Here is a 20,010-nt window from a genome sequence, read left to right as displayed (position 1 = left end):
AAGTTCTACATCTAGAATGTGATGTAGTTCTTTGTTCATTGTCTGCCTTCCATTGGAATGGAAACTCCACGAGAACAGGGTCTTGGCCTGTCTGGTTATTGCTGTCTTCCCAGGGCTTCGAGCAGTGACTGGCCCAGAGCAGGCCCTCAGTATTTGTTAAACAAACAAATGAATCCTGTTTTATACTTGTTGCCCATTGCCTTCGTGGCACTTACTATCTCCCTGGGGAGATGTGGGGGGGTGTTACATGGCACAGGTGGAACAATGAGATGACAGGGTGAGACCGGTAGAGCCAGGAGCTGAACCATGGGCCCAGGGGCTGAGGTTGGACAGGCGCCTCTGCGTCTGCTGGGCAAAGGTCAGGCCAGTGTGGAGGAACAGGAAGCATTCTAGGTTGTCTTAAGGACACGGGGAAAACTACTTGTTTCAAAAATCTAACTGAATTCTGTCTTAGCTGACATCAAAAGCATGACCAAGGCCATTTGTAGCAGATTCTCCCCAGGTCTGGCTTAGAGGCGTTCCTCGGTGTCTGGAAATGTTGAACTATGTCTCATTGTTCATGGCCTAAACACAGCCCAGGGGCCGCCTCCTCCCAGCTTGGGCAGGTGACTTAGAAGTGGCCCAAATCAGAGGAAGCCTCTGGAGCCTTGTGACTACTCTCTGGGTAGTGAGAAAAGCCCTCATCAGTCATCACATTAAGTCTCTTGTAATAGGTGTCCAGGACAGGAGGGTGTAATAGGTGTCCAGGACAGGAGGTGTCCAGGCCCCTGAGCTCGGGTGAGAGGTGACTTGCTTACTTGAGAGCTGAAGTCAGTGGGCAGAAATGCACAGGTGCATCGCCAGCCACATGATGGAGCCCTTCGGCACTGTCCAGGCTGCTTCATCACTGCCCTGCCGACCAGGTGACGACGGCGCTTGGATCAGCAGGTGTTTGGGCAGAGGCTGCTTGGCAGTCGCCAGTTAGGTCTGTCGCCTGTGCCCCAGGTGGGGGTAGGGGCCCGTTCAATGTGCCCCATAGACTGCAGTGTGTGTGGCTGCTGTTTGCAATACAAGAAAAGGCTCACGTGACTGAAGCTTCCAAGAGACACAGGTATCCTTCAAGCATCCAGATGGGTACTCCAGGCCTGTGTCCTCTCTGACGAATGGGGTCTATGCCTCCGAGAATGCAGCTGCACAGCATCTGGCAGCAACCAAGAGCCATCTGACCAATCTCTTATTTTCTAACAAACAAAAATCCAAACCACACAATTGAGGCAAACACTCAATCTTTCAAGATCTATGATTCCCCAATTTAGCTGTTTACTTTAATCAAATCACAAATGGATGACCAAATTTGGATTTGATTATGTGCCTAATAAAGATAACCAAGGAGGCAACATAACTCACTCTGTCAAACTCTTTTCAGACAATGGCTGGCATTACAACACGCCCATTACATTTTTATCAGGCAGTTAAGTTAATTACCTGTGGTAAATGTGTTCGTGGGACAAGTGGAGATGGCTGTCAACATTTGCTGACCGCTTTAAAACGCTGCCTGGGGTATGGGAGGAATCAAGGAACAGTAGTATGCAGAGGTATTACACATTTGGTGTCATACAAAAGCCCGTAGAGTTTTCAGGCTGAAACCGGTGCCTTTTTCCCACCACAAGATGGCTCTGCATGGTTTCTTCTCAGAAGCAACATGGGCTCCAGGGTAAACTCCTCTTTGTGAAGGACCAGAGCCCTGAGCAGGCGGCGAAGCTGTGACTTCAGCCTCCCTTTCTGGGGAGTGAAACCTTCTCCTCTGCCCCCCACAGGCACCCAGTGCCCTTGGCTGCCCTCCGTGCCAGGTAACAGCAGCATCTGGTGCCTGCACCCTGGCAGGGCCTGGGCCTGTTTTGTTCATCGGTCGGCTTCCCAGTGCTAAGAGCAGTGCCTGCACCACCTTGGAAAATTCTGGGTCTGCTCCAGTCACTGAGAGTGTCATGGAAAACCACAGGCCGAATCAGTGTAGGTTGCATGCTGTGTCAGCCTCCAAATGAGGGTGCCCGCCCTGCCTTAAATTCTCCCCCATATGCAACGGTGGCAAATCTTCATATAATTTCTAATATATGACTTAGCTGACACAGAACGTGTCAAGGACACGAGGCTTCCTGACCTGTGTGAAGGAATAATAATGTCTTCCTTAAAAATTTAGCGGGAGGATTGAATGAGGATTAAACAAGTACTTTGTATAGAAATTGGCCAAAAATTAACCTAAAATAATTGAGAAGAAAAGGGTGTGTGTGGGGGTGGGTGGGAGGCGGGGAGGGAGGTTTTCAAAGTCAATTTACAGAATACAGGAAACTTGTGAAGCATGAGAGAAAATTTAAAACATCATTGGAATTCCAGAAAGCGATCACTAAGTCTTTTGTTTAAGCCCAAAATTAATGTTTCATGTGGACCAGCAAATGTTTGACTAAGGGAAATTCCTTACAAACTCCCACTGTTATTTCTGCTGCTCCATAGCAGTGGTAGGAAAGGTATTGATTTAGTCAAGAAATATTTATTGGCGCCTGCCCTGTGCCCGGCTCTGTCCTAGGTGCTGGGGAACCAGAGGTGACGAGGAGACGTGGATCCCACCCTCCAGAGCTTGCAAAGAGCTGCTGGGGGAGGTCAGTTAGACAAGTGTGCAGAGCGCTGTGAGGAGGGAGGTGCAGAGTCCGGTGGGGTATGGAGTAGGCCTCTTGGCCAGCTGGAGCATGTCTGTCAATGCCAAGCTCTTTGGAGGAATTGACCCCCAAGCTGCCACCTGATAGTTGACATTTGCTGCTTGTGAGAGACAGCAGGGTGCAAGAAGGATAGAGTGATACAAGCCAGGTGAGGAGGATGTGGGAAGTCTGAGGGAAGTGAGAGATGGCAGGTGTGAGCAGTGAAGGGCGCTCAGAGGGCTTGGATGGATGGAAGTGAGAAAGGAGGCTGGGAGGTAATGCTGGCTTCTCTGACGCCTTGCGAGGCACCTGCAGGTGGAGCTTTATCCCAAAGGCTATGGGACACCCCTGAAATCCCTGATTCTGGGAAGGATCCCTTACACCATAGTGCGGAGAAAAATATTTGGGAAGGTGAGTCTGGTTGTGGGATGCACCTAGAGATCAGGTGAGATGATGGCACACTGGGCGGAGATGGTGGCAGTGGAGCTGAAGAGGCATGGATGTATTCTACCCCTAAAGTAAACCAAGAACCCACGATGAGTGGACAACCACAAACCAAAATGGTTGTGGGTCTAAGCACTGGATGATTCCAAAGGCCCATGTGGGGACATTCAAAGAACAGACGCAGATGCTGAGAGGGTGAGAAATCTTCTCACAATACACCTGGGAGCAAGGACAGAGATACAGGTGACAGCCTGAGGGACCTCTCCTAATTGGGCAATTAGATAATCAGTAACTCCTGGAGGCTCACTGAGGGATGTTGGTGGGGATTTTGTTGAGAAACTAGAGGCCCAGTGCACGAAATTCATGCACAGGGGGGGTGTCCCTCAGCCCAGCCTGCACCCTCTCCAATCTGGGACCCCTAGGGTGATGTCCGACTGCTGGTTTAGGTCGGATCCCACCACAGGACAATGGCCTTATATAAACTGGCAGTCGGACATCCCTCTCGCAATCCAGGACCACTGGCTCCTAACCACTCACCTGCCTGCCTGCCTAATGCCCCCAACTGCCCTCCCCTGCTGGCCTGGTCACCCCCAACAGCCCTCCCCTGCTGGCCTGGTTGCCCCCAATGGCCCTCCCCTGCAGGCCTGATCTCGCCCCTAACTGCTCTCCCCTGCAGTCCTGATCACCCCTAACTGCCTCTGCCTTGGCCCCCACCACCATGGCTTTGTCTGGAAGGAAGTCAGATGTCCGGAAGATGGCCAGTCGACCCAGTCTAATTGCATATTACCCTTTTATTAGTATAGATAGTGCCCCAGTGCACAGATTTGTGCACATTGAAAGGAAATTAATTAGAAGGTGGCCAGTGGGGTGGGACTGGGCGAGATGGGTTGGACATATCCTGGGGCCAACTTCCCACAATCCCTCCCTGGCTGGCCGGCCACACCTGGGGTGGCACTGCGTCTCGAAGGTTGTCTGCGGAGTGAGCAGGGTCCCTCCGGCAGGTGGGGTCCCTCGGCCTGGCCTGCGGGGATTGGGCTGAAACCGGCTCTCTGACATGCCCTGAGGGGTTCCCAATATCCCCGTAAGGGTCCTGGATTGCAAGGGGGCAGTTCTCAGGTGACACACACCAGAATCAGGCTCCCTCCTCTCTGGTTCCAGGTGCGTCCCTGAGAACTGCAGCTGTCAAGTCACCACAGCTCAGCAACTCCTGTGTTGCACATCTGCCCCCTGGTGGTCATCGCACATTATAGCTACCGGCCGGTCGGCCAGTAAGGTGGAATCTCTCTTGCTCAATCTTGAGGCAAAGTGGAGGGAACTTTTCTTAACTGTTGTCTTCTAGCTCATTTGGGGCTGACCTTGACCAATGTCATAGAGCTAATTCATTCACTCTTTGTTTGAGCCAATATTTTGAGAACTTAGTGTCAGTAACAATTTACAGATAGATGTACAGCACTTCATGGCTGACAAAGGTGTCCACACAGATCATAGTAACAATGGTGACGAAAGCTGACATCCACTGAGCAATTCCTCTGAGTCACCCATTTTTCTATGTGCTTTACATGTTTTCTTTTTTTAAGATTTTTTATTGATTTTTAGACAGAGAGGAAGGGAAAAGTAGAATGAGAAACATCGATGTGAGAACCCAACATCAATTGGCTGCCTTCTGCATGCCCCCTACTGGGGATCGAGCCCACAATGCAGGCATGTGCCCTGATTAGGTGGGACTCGAACCTGCAAACTTTCAGTGCATGGGGATGAGGCCCAACCAACTGAGCCACACCAGCCAGGGCTACATGTATTTTCTTGTTTAATCCTCACAACCTGCGAGGTAGGTACTATTGTCCTCAGTTGACTGATGAAGAAACTGAGGCACAGAGAAGTTAACTGCTGAGTTCTTATGTAGCAACTCTGTGAGGGAGGTAGGAGGGGTCTCCTCTGTTTTATAGATGAGGCAAAGCCGGTTGGGGAGAGCTGCCCAAAGTCATACTCAGGTAGTTAGTGGCAACTGGGACCCAATCGAAAGGTCTTCCTACTGCACGCCTGTAAAAGAAGAGCATGTGGTTCTGCTTAAGTTACAGGCGTGTTTCATGGATGATGTCTAGGTTCCTTGCCAAGCACAAGGACAATGGCCTTATATAAATAACCACCTTGGCTGTGCTGGACCCATCTGGGAGAAGTAAACATTCAGAGATTAGAGTAAAATTGAAGTTGAACGAACTATACATTGAGATCTGCCAGGGAAGTCCACACTTGAGCTATTATGTGTCCAGTTATCACCATAACTACGCTCATTTGGTCTTAACACGAATCTGTTTTGTTGTTTTTTTTTATTAGAAAGAAGCTTATATAATGGCTGGATGCTGAGTCAGAGGCCCTCTCGTCAGAACCCTCTTTGTTCAGATGCTCTCTCTTTAGTGTGAGTTCAGGACCACCAGGTCAGGAGTTATTTTATGTAATAAAAGACTTTGACTTTATGTATTGGTTATACTACATAACAAATTACCAAACTTAGTGGCTTAAACCAACATGCATTTAATATCTTAGAGTAATATCAGGGGTCAGGAATATGGGCATAGCTTAACTGGGTTCCCTGCTTCAGGGTCTCTCCCAGGCTGCAATGAAGGAGATGGCCAGCCAGGGCTGGGATCTGACCTGAAGGCTCCACTGAAGAAAAATCTGCTTCTAAGCCACATGGCCGTTGGCAGGATTCAGTTCCTATTCAGTCCTGCTGGACTGAGGACCTCAGTTCCTAGGTGGCTGTTGGACTGAGGCCACCCTCAATTCTTTGTCTGGTGGGCTTCGCCAATATGGTAGCTCATTCCATCAAAGTACACAAGCCAAGAAGATAATGGAGGAGAGTCTACTAGGAAAATGGAAGTCCCAATATTCCATATTCTAGCATATCCCATCACTTTTGCCATATTCTATTAGTTAGAAGCAGTTTACAAGGTCCAGTCCATACCCAAGGAGAGGGGTAATTACACAAGGACATGGATATCAGGAAACAGTGATTATTGGGGCTATCCTGGAAGTCTGTCAGTCACAACTCTAGTTTAGGAATGAAAGGCATAAGCCAGAAGCAAGTGTGTGTGTGTGGGGGGGGGGGGGGGGGGAATAAAGGCCACTATTTTAAATTATTTATTATGTGCTATGCATCTCACATGAATTAATTGTCTCATATAATTCTCAAAACAACCCTGTGGCATAGGTATCACCCCCATTACACAGACTAAGTTTAGAGGGACTAAATAATTGTTTCCTTGTCAAAAGTAAATGGTAGAGCCAGGATTCAAAGTAGATCTGCAAAACTATAGAGCCCATGCTTCTAATTACTGCCATCATCACTGAATTACCTTTTTACCCGTGCAGATGAATGTCTCCTATCTGCCTCCTTTTCTGGTCTCATGGTCATCCTCTCGAGCCCAGACCTCCCATTCTACTGACAACAATGGTCTCGTAGTCTGCCTTCCTGACTCCAGGGCTCTCCCTTCTAATTATACTATACTAGAGGCCTGGACAACGAAATTCGTGCATGGGGGTGTGTGTCCCTCAGCCCAGCCTGCACCCTCTCCAATCTGGGACCCCTCGAGGGATGTTCGACTGCCCATTTAGGCCTGATCTTGGTGGGCTGGCTCCCAACTGCTCGCCTGCCTGCCTTCCTGATTGCCCCTAATCGCTTCTGCCTGCCAGCCTGATCGCCCCCTAACCATTCCCCTGCCAGCCTGATCGATGCCTAACTGCTCCCCTGCCAGCCCAATTGCCCCTAACTGCCCTCCTCTGCCAGCCTGGTCACCCCTAACTGCCCTCCCTTTCCAGCCTGGTCGCCCCCAACTGCCCTCCTCTGCCGGCCAGGTCACCCCTAACTGCCCTCCCTTGCAGGCCCAATCACCCCCAACTGCCCTCCCTTGCAGGCCTGGTCCCTCCCAACTGCCCTCCCCTGCTGGCCTGATTGCCCACAACTGCCCTCCCCTGCCGGCCATCTTGTGGGGGATATCTTGTGTCCACATGGGGGCAGCCATCTTTTACCACATGGGGGAGGCCATCTTGTGTGTTGGAATGAGGGTCAACTTGCATATTACTCTTTTATTAGATAGGATAACTTTTTCTCTTAAATACTATGTTGGTTATTGTTAGAAGCTCTGGGGGAGAACTGGGAGCTCTGGAACAGTTTGGGGAAGGATGGCCTCTGAGCAGAATTCTCTGCATGGTTGGGGAGTAGACTGATGTGATCCCAGACACCCCTTTTCTGATGGGTTCACAGCCAACATGGAAACTTGAAGGTTCCGGGTCCTGCTTGGGTGTGACTGAAGCTGGGGAGGTAAAACCAACAGTGATGGGCATTTTATTAATGCAGGGGGTGAGAGGAGAACACAGCCATGGGCTCTGTAAGCTGGGTGGACACTGAACACGCTCATTGGAAAAAGAAGGTTTTGGTGAAGGGGGAGGGGAAGAGGAGAGCAGTTTCAAATATGCTGAGTTTGAGGGTCTCTAGGTATTAGATGGCTTTAAGGAAGGATGGTTTATTTTATTGGGTGTGAGAATAGAAAATGAAGATACTATAATACATAATATATATAGGGTGGGGCAAAAGAAGGTTTACAGTTGTTCATATGGAAAATAATACAATGACAAATAGTAATGCAAGAATAAACTGTTTGCCTGGCCAAAGTAAGTCACACAGTTGAGCTTAGAGTTAAGGAGAGAGAAAATATCTCCAGTTTCCTTTATGGGAGGAACAAAGTTACATGGAAAAGGGCAGGTGCAAAGCTGAGGCAAGTGGACACAATCTTCTAGCTAGAACAGGTATGCCAGAGTTATGTCTAGGTTAACCCACAAGAACCACAGTCTTATCACTTCCAGGCTGAAGCTGTTTGCGTTGTTTGGGAAAGAGCCTGAGCCCCAGGTGGGCTGAAGACTCTTTCCCGAGTCATTAGCCAGGGGGTGTTAAGGAGCCAGATTATGTCAGGTCCAGGCTGCATGGGTTGACCCAAACCCTCGGCAAACTCTGTGTCTTATAGAAGAAGCTGATCTGGAGAGAAAGGCAGGGATGATCAGACTGTGAGGGCCTGAAGCCTGAAGAGAGAGGGGAAGGGGAGGAGAGGGAGAGATAAGAAGTAGGGGGTAGAGTGGGATGGAGAGAGAGAGAGAGAGAGAGAGAGAGAGAGAGAGAGATAGCCAGTTGGACAGTTGGAGATGGTGAGATTGACTTACAAATTATGTGGTGTTTGAGGTCACTGCATGATGTGCAAATAAAAATAAAACTCTACTCATCATTGAGAAATGTGGGACACTGAGAAAACACACTGAGGAGTAAACTGCAGAGAGGAAAGAGGTAGAGCAATGGATCAGTTCACAGGAAAGAAAAAGAGGGAAAAAATGCCTGGCCTGGATCCTATAAGCGGCTTTACAAGCATCGTTGTTGGGAAAACTAAAAGTTGGTGGTAAAAGTGCCAGCACAGGGGGTGGAGATGAAATATAATCTCATTCATTCAAAAAATGACTGTAACAGGTGGGTATTAACAGTCCAGTATAAAGGTGAGAAAAGATTCAACACAAGGGAAACTATTTAAGACTTCCAGAGCTGTAGGGGGAATGTGTGTGGACCTGTACCCTGGAGAGGGGCTGGAGTGGCCAATGAGGAGAGCAACAAGTGGGCGCATGTCCCAGACACCCTCTCAGTCCTCGTGTGACAGGTGTTATTAGCATCATCTCCACTTTAAAGATGTGAAGACTGAAGCTCAGGAGTGAGTTTAATGGAAGAGTCCAGGTCAGGGCTGACTGCTGGACACTGACTTGGTCTCTGTTGGAACCTGTTCATCAGACTCGGACAAGGGCTTGCGTAATGATTTGGAATGATGCAGGCTGTGAAAAATACAGACCTGGAGGAACATCAGGCCACCCATCACATTATTCTCACCTAAGGACAGCCTTTAAACACGTGGTCTTCATAAATCAAGATACACAACATCCTTCAAGCCTCTAGTGCTTTTCAAATTTTAATGTCGTCAAATCACCCCGAGTCTCTCTGATTCAAATGGATCTGAGGTGATTTCTAATGAGGCTGAGGATCCACAGATCCCACTTTGAGCAGCAAGACCTTAGGAAGTGGTTCCCAAACCTTTCTGCAGTGGAGTCACCCAGGGAGTTTCTCAAGCGCTGGTTCTGGTTTCCCACTACCAGAAATTGTAATTTAATCGGCCCGGGGTTAGGAGTTTTAAAAGGTCTCCCTGTGATTCTAATCTGCAGCCAAGTTTAGGAAGCACTGCTGTGGGGCTTACAGAGGAAGCATGTTGATTGCAGGCCAGGAAACGAATCCATAAAGAAGACAAACGGACAACGTGGTAAGAACAGGATAGTTTACATTTTGCAAGGTTAGTACTTTGAACAGGGTGGTGGCGGCGGGGAAACACGTCACACTGAATCCGTGCCTCGCAATCTGTTGAGGCCCAAGTGCCTTCTGCTGTGGAGGAGGAAGCCTAGGAGCTGGAGGGACGCTGCCCACGAGGGGCTTTCCTGAGCACGCGCGAACGGGGCGCCCGCGGGGGCGGAGCCTGCTGCCTGCGCGCCTGCGCCCTGGGAAGGCGCCGCAGTCCCGGAAGTGCGCCGAGTCCGGCGTAGGTTCTCCGAGAGCCGCGGGCGCTGGGCCGGGCGTGGGCCGCGCCCTCCGGGTCCCGCACGTTCCTCGGCACGTGGCTGAGCGCCAGGCCCTGGGCGCCCTGGAGCCGCCGGCGTCCGTCGCTGCGGCGGTGTTATCCCTGACCATCGCCGACGCGTTCGTCAGGGCCGGCGAGAGCCCCGCCCCGCCGCTCCCCGCGCTTCCTAGCAGGTTCATCTGCTCCTTCCCCAACTGCAGCGCCAGTTACAACAAGGCCTGGAAGTTAGACGCGCACCTGTGCAAGCACACGGGGGAGGTAAAGGGTCCGAAGGCGGGGACCGAGGGACCGGGCGTCCAGGCCCAGGGACTGGTGACAGGGCCCGCCAGGTGGGGTCCGCTCGCGTGGGTGCGCTGGGTCGCTGGCCTGGCTTTGCAAGAAGCGTTCAGCTTTGGCACGTGGACCACAGAGGCATCAGCCACGCCTTCCGTTAGGGCAGCGGCGGAGGAGGTAGACAAGACGTTCTAGCACCGAGGTACCCTTGCCTTGGGCCCCGGGGCTGACAGAGCAAACTTTTCCCCTTCTTTCATCTTGAGTTTTGGCCAATCACTACCTCCTGGTAATCTGCAAATACTGCACGACTCATCCCATAGACACCTGCCTTCAGCACCTCTCTCCCAGAACTTGTGTGGAGGATAATTCCCTGGAGGTTTAGCAAGCGGCATTCAGACATTCTTTCAAAACACAGTACCATCCTAGCCTTGGAGAGAGAGAGCAGTGGACAGGCAAGGCTTCCGTGGTCACGGGCCTTATGCTTTAAGCAGGACAGGTAAAGGAATCGGTAGGAGACGCGGTAAATTGAGGGCTGCTGGAAGGTGCTTAGGAAAGGCCTCTTGTTCTGACTGAGAAGGAAAGGATCCAGCTATGCAGCCATTTAAGGGGAAAACAGCCTGGACCAAGAAAACTGCAGGGAGAGGCTGTAGTGCTGGGGATCGGGGGGGCAGGCCAGTGTTATTGGGGGGACCGTACAAGAGAAGCCCTGAGAACCAGGCTTGGTGGGATCATGTGTAGGCCAGGGTACAGATGGTTTGGAGTGTGTGTTTTACTTGGAGGGCAATGGAAATATTTTGGAGGAATACAGTTGATGGAAGTGGGACTCATGGAGGCCAAGGAATCTGCCCAGTTTTCCAGTCTTTGGCAGAGCCTGGCTTCTCCCTGCCTCAGCTAAAGGCCCTGAATTTCTTAAGTTAGAGGCCTTGCAGTCCTTGCCTTTGCTCCCAGCACCTACCGAACTTAGGGGACACTCCTCTAATGACACCCATTCTCCTTACCAACTCCAGCATAAAGGCTGACCATTTCCTTCTTGGGACCTTCTCCTCCAGTTCTCTTCCTCTTCCTCTGACCCTTTTCACTGGCTTACCTTCTGCCTCTACTGTTCTCTCGGCAGGCGTGCCCAGTGACTGGGTTCACTCATGACATGCATGATCCTTTGCCTCCTGATCTTCCTCTTACCCATCCTATCCCTCCAGATCTGAGCTGCACAGCCAGTATGTCCAAATTAGACTTTACCTTTAATTTTAGACATGTGTGTCATATTTTGGCTATTGGCACTTCCTTCCTACAGGAAAAATTGAAGTCTTTGTTGCCCCATATCTCACATGTTAATTCGACAAATACTGATTGAGTCTAATCCGTGACAGGAGTTTTGCAAAGTTCTGTGGATCTGTTCCTTAGCACAGGCACTGGTCTTGTCCAGAATTAGGCAGCACCTGCATTCTTCTCCCCTAGCCTTTGGATGGGTATACCCATGCTGTGGTGGAGATCTGTGTACACAGGCCATGCTAATAGGCAAGTAATCTTAAGAGGGGGTTGCACTTAAAGCCAGGTGTCAGGTTAGGAGCAGAATAACCAACTGTGAAGGCTGCCCGCTTATTGCATATGCTATTCACGGAGCAAGGTCTGCTGCAGTGACTTTGTTGAGAAGTTGTGACATGGATGTGTAACTGCATGCAGGACAACCTTGTCTGGCCTTAGTGTAGCAGCTGCTCGATACTTAGTGAAAACCATCTGTGGAGACAGAGTCCATGGCCTTGCCGACTAGACATTTGAGGCCTTTAGATAATACTAGAGTTACTAATGTGGGCAGAATTGACACATTTTTCTTCTTTCCTTCCTGCTAGAGACCATTTGTTTGTGACCATGAAGGGTGTGGCAAAGCCTTTGTCAGGGACTACCACCTGAGCCGCCATGCCCTGCTTCACACTGGAGAAAAGCCTTTTGTGTAAGTAGAGAACTGGGTTGAAGCTTTGAAATGGTTGTGTGGTACATTGACCTGGTAAGAAAACTGATTGATTGTTACCTCAAGATCAAGAGAATGTGAAGCTTCATTCGCATCTCCTGACGTAAGAGGAGACCAGGTTTTAAATGTGTGGAATGAGTAAAGGTCTTGTGGGTAATTTGTGTTAATAACTCCAGGAAGAAGTTAATCTGAAGTTCTCTTGCATTTGCATCCTCTCATCTCCTTTAAAGTGTCCACTGAATGGGAATCAAACATGAAACATACACAGTTTAGACCAGATGGAAAATGATTGCTTGGCAGGTTATTGACTCTGCATTGTCAGGGTTTTTCTGAATTGATACACTGCTGGGATAAGAGGTAAAAGCTTAAAGAAGTCGAGCTTTTCAGAGTTGGAAAATAGGGCTGGAATATGGTCTTTGTTCTAGAAATTTCACTTTGGGGATTTTATTCTACAAATACACTTGTTCCTGTGTTAAAGGCATGTACACCGTCATGTGCAACATTATTAATAGTAGCAAAGCATTGGAATCAAACAGTGTGCCCATCAGGGGGGTTAACCTTTTGCACTCGGATGTCGAGTGTGACTCGACACGGTTAGCATTAGAACAAAGGAATCGAGAAAAAAAGCGAGTGCAAAGGGTTTAAAGTGTATCACCATAGTGGAATGCTATACAGCTAGAAAAATTAATGCAGATGATCTCTATGAAACTAGGGAAATCCTCCTCACTTTTCTCATTCATCCTGCGTATCTACCCAGACCCACTTTTTTCTTTCATTATATGTAACAGTGTACAGTAACTTTGTTCAGAAAAGCATAAAAAGGGACTCGGGTACATAATGTTTCCTTCCACCCCTGCTCCTACCCACCCAATATTCCCCATGGACTCCCAAGGCAAGTGACAACATTTTTAGTTTTATGTAACTTTTAGCGTTTCTCATACATATACAAGCAAATATAACTATAGGTTCTTCCTGTCTATACCACTCCCTTTTTATACACAAAAAAGGTAGCCCTTTATTTGCTTGGCTTTTCACTTAACATGCCCATTGTACAAAGGAGTCTGATGCCGTGTGCCTTATTTCAGAAGCCTCGCATGAAGTTCATCTTGTTACATGGTGTCACATCAAAACAGAGAGGTCTACATGATGTGGTTTACACTTTGGAATTTGTTAAAGACTATTTTATATGATACTTTGGAATAATTAGCTTTTATGAAATCTTAAAATTTTCTTCCCTTCGTTTGTTAATATTTGGGTTTATAATTTCTCACAGTTGTGCAGCTAGTGGCTGTGACCAAAAATTCAACACAAAATCAAACTTGAAGAAACATTTTGAACACAAACATGAAAACCAACAAAAACAATATGTGGTAAGTAAGAATGATATTCTATGCTTAAATTCTCTGAATATTTTTATGCTTATTGTCTCTTTCTAAAAGTTTCATCAACCAAATTTTGTCTGTCAAATATCTGGATTTAGCCTGGTACATGCTATCATAATAATTGTTTTATTTTGAAAGCAAACATTATTGTGCTAATTAAAGTATGTTATTGGTAGATTACCCCAAATGAAAAATATCTGTCTTCAAAGTTTCTTGACAAAGAATTTTACCGTAACTAAATGGGTGAAAGTCGCAAGTTTATAATCTCCACATTATTTTTATCTTGAGTATTGTTATGAACTGTTCTTTGATGTTTTTCAAGACTAACAAACCTTTACTGAACAGTGCACTTTTGAAGGCTGTAAGAAGACCTTTAGGAAACATCAGCAGCTGAAAACCCATCAGTGCCAGCATACCAATGAACCACTGTTCAAGTAGGTACTCTCCCGGGTGAAATCCACATCGCACATTTCAGGGGGGAGTAAACTGAAATGCAAAGGTTGGGTACAAATGTTCTGAAACAGTTTATTAATCAGTATTTTTCTGTTACCATGTATAGTGTACGCCCCTTTATATTTTGGACTATTCCAAAAGTTCAATTTTGCTTGTTTCTCTAAAAGAAATATTTAATATGATTCAGAATACTTTGTAAGATTAGTACAATTGTGGTTAAGCTTGAAGGGAAGATTAATAAATGACTTAACTATTCAAATAGAGCCTGATCAATAATATGACATGTCATTATGAAGACCCTAGCTATTCTTTACCTAAAAAACAAAAGCAGTGTTGCTTAGCCTGCATTACAGAGGGTTTCTTGAGGAACAGGAAAGGGTGACAGGAAACATTAGAATAGATGTGCCAAGGGCATTGAGGAATCCCGACTGCCTGCACTGATGGTCACTCTTGAAGAGCATGGACTCTGGGCCTGCTGTGCTGGCGGAGCCTTCCTCCGCTCACACAGGCTGCCCTTTGCCTGGGAGCTGCTGCTTCCGGGGCTGCGGGTGGCAGTAACGCCGAAATGGCATGTCCTTCTCACTGCTCACCAGAGGCTGTGAAGCTACTGCTGTGTTTTCTTTTCATACCATTCCCATGCAGCATTGTTGGAAAAACTAGATAGAAACGATTTAGAAAGGTTTAAATGTTGACCTAAGCCCGTGGTCGGCAAACTGCGGCTCGCGAGCCACATGCGGCTCTTTGAGTGTGGCTCTTCCACAAAATACCACGGCCTGGGCGAGTCTGTTTTGAAGAAGTGGCGTTAGAAGAAGTTTAAGTTTAAAAAATTTGGCTCTCAAAAGAAATTTCAATCGTTATACTATTGATATTTGGCTCTGTTGACGAATGAATTTGCTGACCACTGACCTAAGTCATCTTTTTTGTAACCATGAAAACATGGAGTATATTTTCAGAAGTGTAAAGATAAAAGTGTTTAATTTGAGCCCTAGCCGGTTTGGCTTAGTGCAGTGATGGGCAACATTTTGAGCTTAGTGTGTCAAACTTTACCAAAAAACTGAGCATAACTCGGGTAGTGTGTCACTTTGAGGAAAAAACTAACTCCAAGACTCTAGTCGCAAATGTTTCATCCTCAGGAGCAGCAAATGTTTCATCCTTGGCATGTGGCCGCGTGTCATCAGAAATGGCTATGTGTGTCAGTGAGCTTAGTGGATGAAGCATCGGCCTGTGGACTGAAGGGTCCCGGGTTCGATTCTGGTCAAGGGCCCATGCCCGGGTTGCAGGCTCGATCCCCAGTAAGGGGCGTGCAGGAGGCAGCCAATCAATGATTCTCATCATTGATGTTTCTAGCTCTCCCTCTCCCTTCCTCACTAAAATCAATAAAATAAAATAAAAAAAAAACATTTAAAAAAAGTGTTTAATTTGATCACATAAGCTAAAAAATGTAGAGTGACATTTTTCTCTGTTTTGCTCCAAGTATGGTCAGGTAATTTGAATTTTAACTATGATGAGGTCTCATATTTATATGACTGGTTTGGTTGTGGGGAGAGGAGACTTTGGTTGGAGAAATAAGACAAAGTACTATTTACTCTAAGTGTAGTTCTCCGTGAAAACGGACTGGCTGATGCTTCATGTCTTGCTAACCCAGGTGCACCCACGAAGGCTGCGGGAAACACTTTGCTTCACCCAGCAGGCTGAAGCGACACGGGAAGGTCCATGAGGGTGCGTACGTCGTCCTTTGTAGTGTTCACTTTACTAACACACCAGCCACACGGTGTATGTGTGTGTCTTTGAGTACTTGCTGCTTTCTACTCTATTCCATGATCATACTGAGCAGCTTGGAACTAGGCGGGGCACCATTCTGCTTGTTCAGGTTTTACACTCTTGACCAAAGAGGTGCTGTGTGCTGTGTCCATCCTTCCACTCCGCTGTCACTGTTCAAAGTCCATATTGTGTTGTTCAGAACAAGTGCCTGCGTGTGCTGTGTCTTGTGATATGCAGGTGCTCCAGCCAAGGCGTTGCTTCTTCATAGTAGTTTTAACCCCTTCTACTTACTTCCTGTGTCACGCTTCTCCTAGGAGCGCTCAAAGGGTTTAGAAAATAGTTTGGAGTTTTCGGAGCAATCAGATTGAAACTTTAAGACTTTATTAAACGGACTACTTGACTCTTACGTTTCCATATAGGAATTTTGATATCTATATTCCAACTTCCCAAGCCCTAGACTTTATGGGATTTTTTTTTTTTTTTTTTAAAACAAGAGACTAGTAGCTAAGAGTGATAGGCAGCCTTATTCTTTGTTTCTATCTGGTATTTAGTTGGGTAAAACTCAGGCTGGCTGTTACATTGACTGATTAATCTAATTCTAGTGCTTTACGAAATGTCAGTTTTTATTCATAGTCTTTGTCTCTGGTTATTCTAGTTTATTTTCTTCCTTAGCTGTACCCTGCTTCTTTTTTGCCATATGAAACTTACAAGATGGTAAGACTAGAGGAAGCCAGGGGTGGGCATATAACTGCTGAGCTCTAAGGTTGGTGTTTTGCCAAGGACAAAGGACCACCTTTTTTTCTGAGGAAAAAGAGAGGCTAGCATAAGGCAGGGAGGGTGGAGGGGCCATGAGCCATGGAGGTGGGGGGAACTAAAGCAGCTGGGCATCCATGTGCAGTATGGTCAGCTTAGAACAGCAGGAAAGAGAAAGAGGCCGCCTTAGGAAGTCTGCTAAGCTCATATCCTACATGAAGTACCCTGATATGCAACTGTTTGGTTTCACTGTAAAATACCACCTCAGTTTTTTTACTGTCACCTCTTGAGACTAACAGAATAGAATACTATTGGGAGGTAGAAGAAACATTACATATACATGTAGGTTTCCTTTTAAATTATGATTGTTGTTTACATTGAATATTCATAAAAGGCAACACACCTATCTATTTTTTTAATAGGCTATAAATGTCAAAAAGAATGTTCCTTTGTGGCAAAAACATGGACAGAGCTTCTGAAACATGTGAGAGAAACCCATAAAGGTAAGGCATCCTGTCTGGTGTGGCTCAGCAGTTGAGCATCACCCTATGAACCAGGAGGTCACTGGTTCGATTCCCAGTCAGGGCACATGCCCAGGTTGCGAAGCAAGCTCAATCCCCAAGACAGGGCATGCAGGAGGCAGCTGATTGATATGTCTCTCTCGTTGATGTTTCTATGTCTTTATCCCTCTTCCTTCCTCTCTCTCTAAAAATCAATAAAGGAAAAATAAAAGGGGTAAGGTACACATGAATGGCTTGGTATAACCATTTACCCCCGTAGAACTGATTTAGTGCTTTTAAAGAGAGAAATACTAAATATGCACTTAAAAATAATAGATGTTTTGTGCGGAGCTATGCTCTTCAGCTGTTTGACAAATGAGAATAGAGACCTATGGTCCCAGGTTTGGAAGAGCTATTCTGGGTCTCTTTGAGCTACTCTGCAGACTTAGCATTTTAAAGGCTGTGGCAAGTAAAGAAGCTGGGGAGGTCCTGGTGTTCTGTGGGACAGTTTGGGGAAGAATGCCCTGTGTACTGAGGACAAGGAAGGAAACTGGTCTATTTAATTTTCTCCCTTTGCCCACAGCTACCTTGCTGAGACCCTTGCTCCTTGGCAAGAGTGACTTTATGGCCCTAACTGGTTTGGCTCAGTGGATAGAGAGTCAGCCTGCGGACTGAAGGGTCCCAGGTTCGATTCCGGTCAAGGGCATGTACCTTGGTTGGGGGCACATTCCCAGTAGGAGGTGTGCAGGAGGCAGCTGATCGATGTGTCTAGCTCTCTATCCCTCTCCCCTCCTTTCTGTAAAAAAATCAATAAAAATAAAAAAAGAGTGACTTTATGTAATATAAGAACTTGGGAGACTTGAGATAAATATTCAAGCAATAAAAACTGGAGTTAGTTTCCTCTGAAATTTCTGACTTAAGTAAGGTCATAAGGTTTTAAGTACTGAATATGTTATATAATTAGATATTGTTTTCTATGTGATAATACCTGGGAAAATTAAAATTTTTTGTCTACTTCGCCAGAGAAAATAATATGTGAAGTATGCCAGAAAACATTTAAACGCAAAGATTATCTGAAGCAACATATGAAAACACATAACCCAGAAAGGGATGTGTGTCGATGTCCAAGAGAAGGCTGTGGTAGAACCTACACAACTGTGTTCAATCTCCAGAGCCATATTCTCTCTTTTCATGAGGAAAGGCGTCCGTTTGTGTGTGAACACGCTGGCTGTGGCAAAACTTTTGCCATGAAAGTAAGTACTCACCCTCACAGGTGCAGTCCTTCCAGGGTGAGGCTTCTCGCCGGGTTCCTAGGAGCCCTGGGTTCCAGGATGGTGCCCCAGGGCCTGCGGTGGGAAAGGGCACCATCCATTCTTGCTTAACTGGAGTGGCTCTGAACTAAAGCCTCCTATACAGCCAGATCTGCCTGTGCCAAGTGGTTCTCAAAGTGTGGCCCTGGCCTAGGAGTACTAACGTCACCTGGGAACTTGCAAAAAATGCCTATCCACATGCCCTACTCTAGACCTGCTGAATCAGAAACTTGGGGGTCAGGGGCCCAGGAATGCTTTTTAACAAACCCTCTAGGTCAGCAGTCGCCAACCAACGTGGTGGTCCGTGAGGTCCGAAGGACTGGCAACCGCTGATCTAGGTGATTCTCATGTGGGCTGTATTTGAGAACCAGTGGCTTATGGTACCAAATGCTTATTCAAGAGTATGCTGATATTTTAGGTATCCTTTTAGGCTGCTATCACCTAGGAGCCACCTTTTTAGACCACACTCATGTAGGGATTGAGAAGGGAAGTGGGCAAAAGGATGTGAGGGACTATAGAACTTGGGAATCTATCTAGTGTACATCTTGGTATGACTTTAGTAGGTTGGGAACATGACACTAAATGGTATAACCATTTACCCCCGTAGAACTGATTTAGTGCTTTTAAAGAGAGAAATACTAAATATGCACTTAAAAATAATAGATGTTTTGTGCAGTTTTGCAGACTCTCACTCTGGTTGCTGCACTTACAAGCACTTAAACTGTAAATTACAATGAAGACTGAAGCGAGAAATGAGGCTGGTTCAGCATAGGTCTGAACCATTAGAACACAACTTGGAGCTGCTGGTGGTCGGCATTATCAAGGACAGCAAGACTTTGGCCATATATTCCATTGGTTTGGGGATGCTGTGGACATAGCTTCAGTGAAATGAACCTCCTTTGGTTTGGAATAGTTCATTCAGAACTAGTTTTTCCCAACCTCTTACTTTATGAAAGAGCTAAGAAGCCACAGGAGATCAAGATTATAAATTCCTAACCTGGGTTGTTAGAAGAGGCAGTGATCTCAGTCTAGGATTTGAGGAAGAATCCTCTCGTGGAATCCTTGTAGGTAGAGGCCACACCCCTCAACAGAACATAACAGAAAGAAGGCTGTTTATTTAAATAAATACAAGGAGTTTTCATGTTAATAGATACCAAATGGCCATGTTTTAAAAATAGAACTTTTTCTTTCTTTCCTTGCAGCAGAGTCTCACTAGGCATGCCGTTGTGCATGACCCTGACAAAAAGAAAATGAAGCTCAAAGTAAGTTGAGACGCCATAGACAAGCTGTTTTTAAAACGAATTGCTGATTGAAGCCAGATACAATCTATTTAGAATTATTACTGTGTGAGTCTGCACCACTATTGAAAGCAATTGGATGTATTTATTTTCTTATAAAGGAGTATTGTGTACCTATCAGGGTGTACAACTATTGTAAAATTAGTTCAGGTAATTTTTATTTTGAATTCTAATTATTTTCCTTTTTCCAAAGGTAAAACAAGCTCGTGGAAAACGGAGTTTGTCCTCCCGTCTCAGTGGATACATTCCTCCTAAAGGGAAACAAGGACACGGCTTATCTTTGCCTAAAACTGGAGAGTTGCTGAACTGCACTGAGGACAAAGTGCTCTCGACAGTTGCAGTACTTACCCTCAGCTAAATATTCAGTTGTTCTCCACAGACCAGCCAGCTCAGTTCCAGACCACTGCATTAAAACATGTAGTGCACTAAAGCAAGTTGAAATGCTTTTGCTTGTGGAGGAGGGTCTTGCCTTTGATTTTGGGGGAAAAAATGCAACATCTGTAAAACACCGTAAAGTGAAGCACAATAAAATGAGGTATTCCTGTATT

The 20,010-nt window shown here is 46.6% G+C and overlaps 1 protein-coding gene across 1 annotated transcript in view; it reads left to right on the top strand.

Moving 5' to 3' along the window:
* Positions 1-20,008, top strand: part of GTF3A (general transcription factor IIIA) — a 63,361-nt gene extending 43,353 nt beyond the window's left edge. The window contains exons 2-10 of the mRNA XM_008153391.3: positions 9,585-10,024; positions 11,887-11,987; positions 13,279-13,375; positions 13,733-13,821; positions 15,486-15,559; positions 16,777-16,857; positions 17,878-18,107; positions 19,367-19,426; positions 19,656-20,008. Coding sequence (XP_008151613.2) covers positions 9,585-10,024; positions 11,887-11,987; positions 13,279-13,375; positions 13,733-13,821; positions 15,486-15,559; positions 16,777-16,857; positions 17,878-18,107; positions 19,367-19,426; positions 19,656-19,820 — 1,337 coding nt within the window. The 3' untranslated portion in view covers positions 19,821-20,008. The remainder of the gene's footprint in view (positions 1-9,584; positions 10,025-11,886; positions 11,988-13,278; positions 13,376-13,732; positions 13,822-15,485; positions 15,560-16,776; positions 16,858-17,877; positions 18,108-19,366; positions 19,427-19,655) is intronic.
* The last annotated feature ends 2 nt before the right edge of the window (positions 20,009-20,010 follow it).

This window comes from Eptesicus fuscus, chromosome 7 (assembly GCF_027574615.1).
Source record: "Eptesicus fuscus isolate TK198812 chromosome 7, DD_ASM_mEF_20220401, whole genome shotgun sequence".
Classification (NCBI taxonomy): Eukaryota; Metazoa; Chordata; class Mammalia; order Chiroptera; family Vespertilionidae; genus Eptesicus; species Eptesicus fuscus.
Note: the sequence above shows the minus strand (reverse complement) of the source record. Positions and strands in the feature narration are given on the sequence as shown.